The following is a 12,168-nucleotide window of genomic DNA, read 5'->3' as shown; positions in this document are numbered from 1 at the left end:
TGAAGTCTAAACTGAAAAAAAACTTTTATTTTTTTTTTTCCTTGATAGGTGGGTTAAAATATGAAGTGTAAATAATGTTCTTTGAAAAGGTTCAGCCAGCACCCAGCTGTATGAAAATCAAAAGGGATAAGGCAGGGCATGGGAAGAATCTTCAGCCCTTCCCGTTGAAGGTAGAAGAGTAGGACAAGTGCCTCTGGCTGTTACCCACAGGTAATGTGTTATTTGAAGCCAAGAGCAGATGCCCCAAGCTGCTGGTGGCCCAAGCCCTGTCATGGCCGTTCCACTTTCAGTCCTAGCTGGACCAGGGTGGCTGGCTCGGGAGGGGAGGAGGTGAGGGGATCTCAGGGGGCTTCCTCATCACAGCCGGGCTGGGGGGCCGTGGGGGAGGCACGGAGTGCTGGTGCTCTGCTTTCCAGGTCGACTCCTGCTTCTGAGGCCACATCTGAGAGCTGTCGAACGAGGCAGTCTCTGGGCTCCCTGGGGGCAAGGGAGAGTCACACCTTCTTGGCTGGTATGCTGGAGCTGCAGCAGGGTGACTGTGGAGAGAGGAGGTGGCTGAGGCCCCCAGCTGCCATGGGCACTCAGGGACCCTCCTGTACAGCAGGGCCCAGAGCGGCCAAGGCTCCCCAGCACGGCTGGAGCTGCTGGCACAGCTTGGCCCAGCTGGACAGCTGCCCCTCAAGGCCCCAAGCAAGCAGGGGATGGCTCTGGGCAGGGTCCCTGGCCAGGAGCGGGCCCCAGAGCACCTCTGCCTTTCAAGGGCAATCTCGTCCCCGCTCTTTCTCCTGCCCACCTTGCTTTGCCTCTGCCCGCTGCTCCTGGGGCTGCTCTTGGCCAGGCAGCCTCAGTGGGAGCCAGCACTGGCTGCAGCCCCAGCGGGCTCCCCAGGACAAGGCCCAGCAATTAAGAGGCCAATGAAAGGCCTGGGCAGCAGCAGAACTCTCAGCAGAGTTATTTGGGCAACCACTGATTACCCACAAGTGCACAGCAGCCTCACTGGGAATGTTTCCTGACTATGAGCAGCCTTTCAAGAAGCTGGAGGGTGGAGATGAACAACAACTTACCGTTTCTTGTTCTTCCACCACCGGAATCCAACATAGCACAGGACCATGGAAAGTGGCACTGTGAACAGTGTCACTGCTGTGCCTATCATGCAGGACTTGCGCACATCCTGCGGGCAGAACACTCTTGGGGTGCTCGGTGGATTCTCAGCATTTATACTGGACTTGCCAAGTGCATCTGTGGGAGCAATGGGCAGCATGAGCCTGTGCTGTGCTCCATTGCTGAGCTGGCAGCACGGTGGATACAGCCAGGACATTCTCTGTTTCCCCCAGAGCTGGGGCCTGCAGGCACCTTGCCACCCCTTGGCACAGGCTGTGCCACCCAACAAAGCCCAGAAGGCCGAGAGCAGAGCCCGGGACAGCACAGCTGCTTGGGCAGTGGCCCCTTCCAGGGACATGGGCCAAACCCATCCCTGAGCAGCCACTGCCACCCCTGACCCTCCCTGCTCTGTGACAGCTCCCCCAGCCCAAGGGGACAGAGCCAGGCCCTGTAAGGGGCCAGTGCATCCCCTGCCCAGTTGGGAGCCAGGGCTGGCTGTGGCCCTGGGCTCACGGCAGGGCTCCCACTCGGGGCTGCTCCTGTGTCTTGGGCCTCTGGATGCTTAGGGCCAGCTCCAGGAGCAGCTGCTGGGGGAGAGATGTTGGTGCACAAGTCCTGATTCCCAGGGGCTGGGAATGAGCTCCAGAGGCCTGGAAGCCGCGGCACCTCCAGCTTTGGCTGCTGCCAGGCCATGCAGGCCCTGAGGGAAGAGCTGCTGGCACACAGCCCTGCCGAGGGAGAGCCCAGCACAGCAATTACCTCCTGTGCCTGGGCCTGGCATCTCCTCCTTTCCTGCAACAGGAGCTCGCACAGGGCCATTCCTTCCTCTAGCATATGCCATCATCTGCACAAACATCTGCTCCAGCACTTGAGAAAGGAAAAAGGACAGCTGGATAAGATAGAACTGCTCACCATTAGGGGAGGTGGTATCTTCAGGAGGCAATTCTTGTTAAAGTCATGGATAAAGGTCAGGAAAATATCCAGGTTATTTGGGCTGGGCCAGGGCCCTCCCTCCTCCAAACAGTCCCTACACCTGATCTAGCCCAAGACCAGGAAATTGCAGGGGATCTCAGGGTGTGCATGGCCCATGCTGCAGTTTGGGCTCCCTGTCAGCTGATGCCAAATGCCTTCCTGCAGAGGCTGGGGAGAAGCTGCAGCCAGGCCAGGCTGGGAAACAGCCCTGCAGGCCATGAAAGCAGCAGCAGGGCAGCAAGGCTGCCATGGATCCCTTCCTGCTGTGCCAGGCACAGCGTGTCCAGATTTGCCCCTGGCTGCTGAGTGTCAGGAGGAGGCTGAGGGACATGAACCCACCACGGCGTCTCTCCAGATCACTCAGCATCCTGTCCAGAAGTTGGGATGCCTCCAGGGATTTCTTGTCTTCTATCTCTTTGTTCTTCCATCTTGGAGGACCTTAATGGAAAGTAGTTCCATTTCTCCTTCAGTCCAGAGTGGCAGTGAGTGCACCTGGGTGACTGGTGCCCTCCAAGGCACTCCCTCCTCTCTGCCTTCCACTCAGGAGCAGGAGCAGGGGGACAAGGTGCCTGCAGTGGGCCCACAGTGGGATGGAAGGAGCCCCTTGCATGGCAGTCAGGGGAGAAAGGACTCCCTGGAGCTGCCAGCAGCTCTGAACTGCACCCCAGGCAGGGCCAGGGCTTGGCAGCAGCAATGGGAGCAGCTCAGGCTCCCTGGGGCTGGCAAAGGAGCCACACACGGCACAGCCCCGGGGCACAGCCCTGGGCCCAGCCCCTTCCTCTCTGATCTTCTCTGTGGCTGCACAGAGCACATGGAAGGTGACACTGGCATTGCACATAGGAGGAGATTGACAGCTAAATGCTCCTTCCTCCCACTGACAGCAATGCTGTGGGATCACTCAGGGCTCCAGAAGGGAGTGGGGCAAGGTTTCCAGAATCCATCAACCTTCAGATTCTTAAGGGAAATGGCATGAGAGTGAGCTCTTGCCACACTCACACTGATAATTCTGTGCAGAAATGGACATAGAGAACTTGCCTCCAGCATTCTCCATGGGTCTCAAACCATTATGTGCCAGGGCTTTCAGATGCTCCATGTCACCATCCCAATCTAGAAGGGAGCACAGATCAGAACCATTCCATGTTGAGCTGGGATCCCCTTCTGCCTTAGGGAACTGGGCACTGCAAGGGGGTCGGGGAAGGCCATGGGAGCCACATGTCAATGGACATGGCCAAAGCTGCAGAGGGACCTGGGCAGTTCTGGGCTGGCCCTGGACACTCTCAACACCTTTTCCATGCTCTGTGCAAAATCCCTGAAAGGCAGGCACTGCCAAGCAGCAGATATTTACAGCTCAAGCCTCAGCAGGGCTCAGGCCCAGGGGCACAGCAATTACCTCCTGGGGCTGTGCCTGGCATGGCCTCCCTTCCTGCAGCAGAGGCTGCCCATGAGCCACTGCTTCCTCCGGGAAATGGCACCTTCAGCACAGCCTTTGGGTTCATCTCTGGAGAAAGGAAAAGTGATAACTGGATTGGATGGAACCATTCCCCTTTCAGGGAAGTGGTGTCATCATGATGCGGTACTAGTCGAGGTCAAAGATAAGGATTAGGAAATCATATAAACTTATGGGATTAGCCAGAGCCCTCCCTCCTCCAAACAGTCCCTACACCTGATCTAGCCCAAGACCAGGAAATTGCAGGGGATCTCAGGGTGTGCATGGCCCATGCTGCAGTTTGGGCTCCCTGTCAGCTGATGCCAAATGCCTTCCTGCAGAGGCTGGGGAGAAGCTGCAGCCAGGCCAGGCTGGGAAACAGCCCTGCAGGCCATGAAAGCAGCAGTGGGGCAGCAAGGCTGCCATCGATCTGCTTCCTGCTGTGCCGGGCACGGCGTGTCCAGATGTGCAGAGAAAGCCCTCGGCTGCTGAGTGTCAGGAGGAGGCTGAGGGACATGGACCCACCTTGTCCTCCCTGCAGCATTTCCTTCAGCATTTGCTGCATGGTATTGGATGGCTCATGGGGTTTCCAGTGTCCTGCAGCTTTGTTCTTTCCTCTTGGAGGACCTAATTAAAAAAATATATATCCATGTCCCAGGAATGGATCCTACAAAATCAGGGTTCAGCTTGTGGGATCAGCAAGGACACAATACTCACCCCTGCAACGGGAGCTGGGCTTGCGTGCAGCATCCAGCCCAGGAGCCTGGAAAGTCCTCCCTGCAGACACACCTGTAACTCAACAGCCACAGAAGCTTCAGTCATGTCTGCTGATCTGCACAGGCAGCACTGAGCTGCAGGAGCGGTGAGGGGATCACGCAGGGCGAGGGTAACACACGTGCACAGCTCTGTCCTGGCACCTGCAGCGATGCTGCCCTGGCTGAGCTTTGGGCTCTGAGCTGGCAGCTCTCCCAGGGGGAAAGGCCTTGACCTACCCTCACCATCTCCCAGAGCCTCAGTCCTGGATGTGGGTTGAGAAGCCAGATCACCTTCACCAAGAGGCTTGGCTGCAAAGAAAGGCAGGACAGAAGAGTTCCCGTGGCTCTGTAGGAGATCCTCAGGCTCCCTGGGGCTGGCAAAGGAGCCACACAAGGCACAGCCCTGGGGCACAGCCCTGGGCCCGGCCCCTTCCCTCTCTGCTCTTCTCTGTGGCTGCACAGAGCACACGGAAGGAGACACTGGCATTGCACATGGGAAGAGATTGACAGCTAAATACTCATTCCTCCCACTGACAGCAATGCTGTGGGATCACTCAGGGCTCCAGAAGGGAGCAGAGCGAAGTTTCCAGAATCCATCAACCTTCAGACTCTTAAGTGAAGTGGCACGTAAGTTCTTGCCACTTCGACACTGATTATTGTGTGCGGAAAGGGACATTGAGAACTTGCCTCCAGCATTCTCCATGGGTCTCAAACCGTCATGTCCTAGGGCTTTCAGATGCTCCATGTCACGATCCCAGTCTAGAAGGGAGCACAGATCAGAACCATTCCATGGTGTGCTGGGATCCCCTTCTGCCTTAGGGAACTGGGCACTGCAAGGGGGTCAGGTAAGACCATGGGAGCCAGATGTCAATGGACATGGCCAAAGCTGCAGAGGGGCCTGGGGAGCTCTAGGCTGGCTCTGGTCACTCTCCACCCTCTTTACAGGCCCTGTGCAAAATCCCTGGTGGGGTAGCAGGACCAGCCCAGGGGCTCTGGGGACTCTGTCCCTCCCACAGAGGAAACCCACCCTCAAGCCCTGGGGAAAACCATCGCCAATGCTTCCCAGGGAGAAGGAAGTGCTGTCCCAGGAAAGGGAAGCCAGGCCGTGGGCTCACCTGCTCCCTGTGCTCGCCACGGAGCAGCCTGGGCAGCCCTGTCAGGCAGGGCCACTGCCAGGAGGAGCAGGAGGAAGAGGCGCAGAGCAAAGGCCATGGTGCCTTGCCCACTGCCAGTCCTGCAGCTCTTGCTGCCACCACTGTCCTGACACCGCTGTCACAATGTCAGCACCGCTGCTGCCGCCGCCGCTGCTGCCACAACAGTCGTGGTCAAGGACTGACTGCTCGGTCCTTGTGGTGCTGTGCAACCACGGGGCTCTGGGACCTCTGTGACCTCAGAGCCTGCTGTCACCTCAGCCTGCTGTCACCCCAGAGACTGCTGTGACCTCATGGCCAGGGTGGAATTGTGTGGGGAGTGGGATCTGCCTCCTTCAGTAGGGAGCTCCTCCTGCCCAGCAGCTCTGTCCAAGGGCTATGACAGGGTCCCAGCCCAGCTGATCTCACAGGCTGGGGGATGAAGGGATGGAGAGCAGCCCTGCTGAGAAGGACTTGTGGCTGCTGTAAGGTGAGAGGCTGGACATGAGCCAGCCATGTGCCTCCTAAGGAGGCTGCCCAGCAGCTTGAAGGAGGTGATTCCACCACCCCTCTGCTCTGCTGCGAGCCCACCTGGAGTACTGCATCCACCTCTGGGTGCCCAACACAGGAAGGACATGGTCCTGTTGGAGCTGGTCCAGAGGAGGGACAGAATGCTCTGAGGGCTGGAGCCCCTCTGCTTTGGAGACAGGCTGGGATAGCTGGGGGTGTTCAGCCTGGAAGAGAGAAGGCTCCATGGAGACCTGATTGCTCCCTTTCAGTACTTTAAAGGGGCTTGTAAAAAAGATGGGACAGAATTTTTAGTAGGGCCTGTTGTGACAAGACTGAGGGGGAATGCTTTCAATCTAAAAGATGGTAGATTCTGACTAGACAGAAGAAAGACATTTTTCACACTGTGGGTTTTGAAACCCTGGCACAGGTTGCCCAGAGAGGTGGGCATCCATCCCTGCTGACATTCAAACTCCTGACCTAAAGGTGTCCCTGCTCACTGCAGGGCACTGGACTAGATGGCCTTTAGTTGTCACCTCCAAACCAAGCCATTCTGTACTCCTGTGCACCAGCAGAGCAGTGCTGGAATAATGCTGGGGTGATGATGCCGGCACCTGTGTTTTGGTAGTTGTGCCATTTAGCTGTTGGCCAAGAGAGGATTGATGGGCTGCACAGTGAAGTCTGCAAGAACAGTGTGCTCAAGGAGAAACAGGAGAGGAACATTGCTTCCAGTTCAGATAAATGCCAGGATTTTGCTGCCCATTCCTTGTTAAGAAATAAAGGAATGTCCTGAAGATCCCTTCAATGTGGGTGCAGCATTGGCTGTATCAGTACTTGTATTCAGTAAAACAGGTGAGTTGCTACAGCTTCTTGCCCCATTTATCTCTGGATAAAACCCAAATACTGCATTGCTCCATCTCTACTTTCTTCCAAGTAAAGGCAGATTTTGTTCATTCTTCAGTGGGACATATTCATCTGTTGACAAGCAAGTTCTTCTTGCCATTCACACAACGTTGATTTGCTCTAATCTAATTTTAATTAACACCTACCTCTCACTATAATTAAGGCTGATGGATTCTGAGACAAAGTGTTGCATAATTTTCCCTGGCGAGATTTTTTCTCTAATTCAGTGACATATGAAGACAGGTGTAGCCTACCATGCATACTAGAAATGAAAAAATAACATTTGAAACAGGATTTTATCCTTTCTTCCTCCTCTTCCTCCCAGGAATTTGAATCCCTGAAGTCTGAGCTCTTCATCTGCCTCACAAACATTGTTTTAATTCACACAGGCATCCATGAAGCGAGCAACAAATCAGGACGGTGGCTGTGAAGCTGGAAGCAATGCAGGTTTAGAGCACCAAATATAATAATCCATTTCCCAGGTTAAGCCAACCCAAATAACTCTGCCTGTCCTCAGGGATGTTTCAAAGATTATCACAGTAAAAACTGGGAGTTAGGAGAGAGAATATCAACAAAATTAAAAATGCAGCTTCCTGATCTATTTTTATTCCTATAAAAGCAGAGTCAAAATTGTTTATATATTGAACATTAACTAAGAAGTGAACAACAGGTTGCCAAAATAATCGCTCAGGAAACAAAAACACCTAAATAAAAATAAGTTTACATGCGGATTTATAAGAAAACAAATATTCTAATGAAAAAACAGACCTGCCAAAACTAAAAGCAATAAGGCTGCCTCGTCTGTCTCAATACAAAAAAAGAAAAAAAAAAATCATTGAAAGCCAAAGTGAGCCACAAGGCCTTGTTGTACCACCAGAAAAAAATCACAAAATATTGCAGTGATTTTAACTTGTACAGCCTGTCTGGAGAGACCTGCCAAGTTCTGTAATGACCTTCCAATAAACACGAGAAACAAGATTCTAACGAGCTTGGGAGTTTTTCTTCAAACCCAGAGAACTGAGATGAGCGGGACTGCCCTCTAAGGAGGATCCCAAAGGAGCTCAGCTCAAAGGAGGCTGAGAAATCCAAGAAGAGAAAGAAAAATACAGCAAAAGTATTTTGCAAAAAAAAAAAAAAATTAAAAAAAAAAAAAAGAAGTGCAGCAGAATCAGAGAAAGAGAAAAAAAAGAAACTAAAAGGAATTTTAGAGAAAAAATTTACACATCCAACAAGTTTACTTTCATTTTGCTTTAAAGCCAGGGAAGCACGTGGCGCTCGGCACAGGAACCAAAACCACCATTCCGTTCTTGTCCCAGGGTGTTGGAGGCACTGAGAGTGTGCCCTTATCTCTGATACCTGCCTCTGACATCCAAGAAAACACTGAATTTCATATAACACCCTGAAAACAACTGTTAAAGTTAAATAGATATACTGAAAGTGTGTAATTTAGAGAGTTTTCTTAAGCCACTGGGTGAGAAAGTTAAACTTCAAGGTTTAAATTAGTTTAGAAAATAAGAGGCAAGATGGAGGAATTAGGGTGTTGTCTCTTTTCTTTTTCTTTCTTCTTTATCTTCTTCTTCTAGAGGTTTTTGGGTAGTAGTAGGTGATTGGATGGAAAATGCCCAATACAGCACACAGGTGTTGGGTCATTGGGTCGCTAAAATAAATAGTTTACTTGACAATTGTTAATTGGATAAATAGACATATAAAAAACCTGGAAAAAGTTCTTTGTTAGCCAATCTACACCTTTCTGTCTTAGTGCATGTAGCTCCTTGTACATTGTACGTGTGTAAATAAAAAAAAAAATGTAAAGTGTAAAAAATAAATTTAATGTAAATAAAAGAAGAAGAAAACAACCAAGCCTGGACAAGAGAAAACTGCCTCTCATCAGTCTCAGTCCAAGGGGGAAAAAGAACCCAACCCCAAGTGTCCCATCAGGACACCACGGTGCCAGGTTATACTCTGCCTTTTTGGGTTAAAACCAGGCTTCTCTAGATCATCTAGATATTGTAATTTTCTTTTGTAAATTGTAGCTCCAGCCTGCAATGTCTCTTGAGGCAGAGGAGTTCATTTCTCCGGCCAGTTTATTTTTAAATGTTGACAAACATCGATAACCCAAAAATCTTGGGAAAATCCCTGGAGATGCCTCTGGTTTTAGGGGGGAAAGAAGGAATTTCATCCCTTGCACCCACCTACCACATCCAGGTCCACCTCGACCTCATCATACTGATAGTAAAAGGTTTTAAAAGCTTAGAAAATTCAGAGACTTAGAAAGAAAGTTAGGTTTGGAAAGGCCTTGGAAAAGTTGGCCCTGGGAAATGTTAGGCCTTGTACTTGCTAAAGATCAGGTCAAACTGCACCTGTGTAATCAGTAGATGATCATGATACAATTGTTAGATATGACTGAATATAATTATTGTTTAAAGAACATGAGGAACAATGTTAGGGGGCTGGGGAGGATGAGGAGAAATCCATGCTTGCATACAATAGAACAATGTAAGTTTAATAATTAATATGTAAGTTATATAACGATAGAGTATAAAAACATGTTCAACTCAAAAACCAAGATGGGAGAGATTTGGGTATGTGTACCCCTGACACCCAGAGCTCTTCAATAAAGCACCTGCATATAATCATTTGTGATTATGTGTGTTCCTGAATGCTAACAATACCGGTACCTGAAGAAGATTCTGCAGGTGTATTTCCCTTTGTCCAGGGGATGGGTGTTCTTCAGGAAGAGAGACACATTCTGCTGGTGAAATACTGATGGGAATCCAGAACTTGATTGTGATGGTTTTGCCAGTTGTGACCATCTTGTGGAATTTCTGTCAAAGAACCACTGTACGTGAATTCTCTCCGGGATTATTCTGTCTCATAACTGACAGGTCAGGTTCTGATAATTCTGATGGCAAAGTTGATATCTTGCCCTGCGAGGAGAGAGAGAGATGGAAAAATTGGTCATCCTACGGTCAACCCTGGAATGGGTTGGGTTGGGTTGGGTTGGTCTGGGTTGGGTTGGGTTGGGTTGGTCTGGGTTGGGTTGGGTTGGGTTGGGTTGGGTTGAGTTGGGTTGGGTTGGGTTGGGTTGGGTTGGGTTGGGTTGGGTTGGGTTGGGTTGGGTTGGGTTGGGTTGGTCTGGGTTGGGTTGGGTTGGTCTGGGTTGGGTTGGGTTGGGTTGGGTTGGTCTGGGTTGGGTTGGGTTGGGTTGGTCTGGGTTGGGTTGGGTTGGGTTGGGTTGGTCTGGGTTGGGTTGGTCTGGGTTGGGTTGGGTTGGGTTGGGTTGGGTTGGGTTGGGTTGGGTTGGTCTGGGTTGGGTTGGGTTGGGTTGGGTTGGGTTGGGTTGGATTGGTTTGGGTTGGGTTGGGTTGGGTTGGGTTGGGTTGGTCTGGGTTGGGTTGGGTTGGGTTGGAAGAGAGTTTTCATGGCATTTGGACTTGTTATCAAAGTTCCCATCAGCGCTTCCTATGGGAAACTGGGATGTGGCGAAGTCAGAAAAAATGAGCTGGGAAAACAAAGATATTTCACCTAGAAGCTAATTCCCTTCCAAAACAAAACGGGGATTGGGACAGAACCAGAATTTACCAATAACCCAGAGGATCAACTGTAGGAAAACAAAGATGGCAAAGAGTCACTGTTGGCCGGAATCTGGATCCCAGCGTTCTGCAGCTTGGGAAGGCATCAATAACTCAAATATCCAGGGAAAATCTCACCAAGCTCCTGCCAAGCACAGAGACACAAGGGGAAGAGGGAAGCAAGCCGGAGCCATAGATTTATCTCCATTTATGGGGAAATCCTCTGAGGTGCTTCAGCCCCTTTGAGGGAAATCAGGAAAATGCCAGGATCAGCTAAGGACATTCAAGGAACTGAGCTGTGATTCCCAGATTAAATCCAAGCCCAATGGGATGTGGATAACCTCAGGCAGGAGAGAAACTGAGGCAGAATTCCTAAGGAACACAAGTTGGCTTTCAAATGGTCATTCCAGGCCCATCCAGTCAGGATCATTTGGGCTGGAAAAATCTTCCAAGGTCACTGAGTTCAACGTGTGCCCAATCCCCACCGTGTCACCAGCCCAGAGCTCCAAGTGCCACGTAAAGTCTTTCCTTGGACACCTCCAGGGGTGACAACTCCACCATCCCCTGGACAGCCCCTTCCAAGCCTTTCCAGGAAGAAATTCCTCCTGGTAACCAACCTGACCGTCCCTGGCAGAGCCTGAGCGATCTCCTCTCATCCCGACCCTTGTTCCCTGGGATCTGATCCCGACCTGTCCTTGGCTTCACCGTCCGGTCAGGGAATTGTGGGGAAACAGCAGGTTCTCCTGGAACCTCATTTTTCTCTGGGATGAGCCCCTCGGGGCCTTTCCCAACTTCCCAGCCCCTGGGAAGGACAGAGCTCCTTGGACATCCCTCTTTGATTCCCTGAGGTTCTCCTGGCATGGAATTGGCAGATGGGACCTGGGTGATAAAATCATGGGATATCCCACATTTGGAAGGGATATTTCTTAGACTTCTCCTCCAGCCTGGAGCCTCGGTTGTTCTGCAGGAGTTTTTGGCACTCCAGCTCCCATCCCTGTGGAAGCCAATCCATGTCCAGCTCCACGTGCCTGAGGAAAGAAAATCATGGAATTTTCCAAAAGACAAGCACAGGGAAGGAAAGAGATGGGAATGAAAGTTGGGATTGGGATTCTGGGATTCCAGGCCGGTTTTTGAGCACAGATGTTTCTGTTCAATCATTAACCCAAGGGGAAATTCCCTTTCCCAAGAATTCAAATGAACAACAGAAGAATAGAAAAAGTTAACAGCTCTGGAGCCATTTCCATCTTGGTTTTGGTTTTGTTTTTTTTTAATTAATTTCTGGTTTATGCTCCTTCAAATAAAGGTAAAATCTCTCCAAACTAAAAATTAATTCAAACTGGGAAAGAGAAAATAAATTCCATTAGTCATTCCAACAATTTCATGTCTGATTCCCCTAATAAAGGACCAAAATCCCAATTATAAATCAGATATAAGCAAGGGCAGATTGTTTAATTCATTCAATTAGGCATCAAAGAAATTAACATAAAATGATCATTAACATCCTGACTTGACATCATCCACAAATAACAGGATTTTTCCATTGAGGCAAAAAACATTTGTATCATTTGAATATCAGTAACAACCCCCCAGCTCAGTATTCTCCCAAAAACTCTCATCATGGACATTTCTAACCAAGCCAAACTTACCTGAACAGCCAGATTTGGAATATCCATGTTGAATTCCAGGTGGGTTAAGGAATTGAGGAATTTTTGTATTCCCTGGACACGAATCTTTTCCACATCTGTGAGGTAACAGACTCCAGGAACCCCTGCACCAAACCCTACAAGTTTTAAAAAGGGACT

The 12,168-nt window shown here is 50.5% G+C and overlaps 1 protein-coding gene and 2 long non-coding RNA genes across 4 annotated transcripts; 1 reads left to right on the top strand and 2 right to left on the bottom strand.

Annotated features, from left to right (window-relative positions):
• On the bottom strand, nucleotides 1-5,637 carry LOC111943506 (uncharacterized). 2 transcript variants are annotated; one of them, XM_086871665.1, is made up of 10 exons: nucleotides 5,370-5,637; nucleotides 4,942-5,013; nucleotides 4,492-4,563; nucleotides 4,217-4,288; nucleotides 4,025-4,126; nucleotides 3,464-3,571; nucleotides 2,413-2,511; nucleotides 1,861-1,968; nucleotides 1,065-1,239; nucleotides 1-536 (listed from the first exon to the last, which is right to left on the bottom strand). In XM_086871665.1, the coding sequence occupies exons 1-10, from the start codon at nucleotides 5,464-5,466 to the stop codon at nucleotides 293-295; spliced, it is 1,149 nt and encodes a 382-aa protein (XP_086727791.1). In that variant the 5' UTR covers nucleotides 5,467-5,637; the 3' UTR covers nucleotides 1-292. The 2 variants fall into 2 exon arrangements, with proteins under 2 accessions (XP_086727791.1, XP_086727792.1); XM_086871666.1 differs by having other exon boundaries at nucleotides 1-477.
• A 78-nt stretch (nucleotides 5,638-5,715) lies between these two features.
• LOC147647576 (uncharacterized) lies at nucleotides 5,716-7,495 on the top strand. The gene is made up of 2 exons (XR_015281498.1): nucleotides 5,716-5,874; nucleotides 7,184-7,495. It is a non-coding gene; the product is annotated as an uncharacterized LOC147647576 (long non-coding RNA).
• A 96-nt stretch (nucleotides 7,496-7,591) lies between these two features.
• LOC147647575 (uncharacterized) lies at nucleotides 7,592-12,139 on the bottom strand. The gene is made up of 3 exons (XR_015281500.1): nucleotides 12,013-12,139; nucleotides 10,377-11,394; nucleotides 7,592-9,721 (listed from the first exon to the last, which is right to left on the bottom strand). It is a non-coding gene; the product is annotated as an uncharacterized LOC147647575 (long non-coding RNA).
• Between the last annotated feature and the right edge of the window lie 29 nt (nucleotides 12,140-12,168).

This window comes from Cyanistes caeruleus, chromosome 36 (assembly GCF_971803275.1).
Source record: "Cyanistes caeruleus chromosome 36, bCyaCae1.hap1.1, whole genome shotgun sequence".
Classification (NCBI taxonomy): domain Eukaryota; kingdom Metazoa; phylum Chordata; class Aves; order Passeriformes; family Paridae; genus Cyanistes; species Cyanistes caeruleus.
This window is presented reverse-complemented; position numbering and strand designations above follow the sequence as displayed.

Excerpts from the sequence above, each read along its gene's own strand:
- LOC111943506 (XM_086871665.1), bottom strand. The coding sequence starts at position 5,466 with ATGGCCTTTGCTCTGCGCCTCTTCCTCCTGCTCCTCCTGGCAGTGGCC. Across the intron at positions 4,289-4,491 it reads GGCTCTGGGAGATGGTGAGG|GTGTGTCTGCAGGGAGGACT; the intron begins GTAGGTCAAGGC and ends GTTGAGTTACAG. Across the intron at positions 2,512-3,463 it reads GCCAGGCACAGCCCCAGGAG|GTCCTCCAAGATGGAAGAAC; the intron begins GTAATTGCTGTG and ends CTTTCCATTAAG.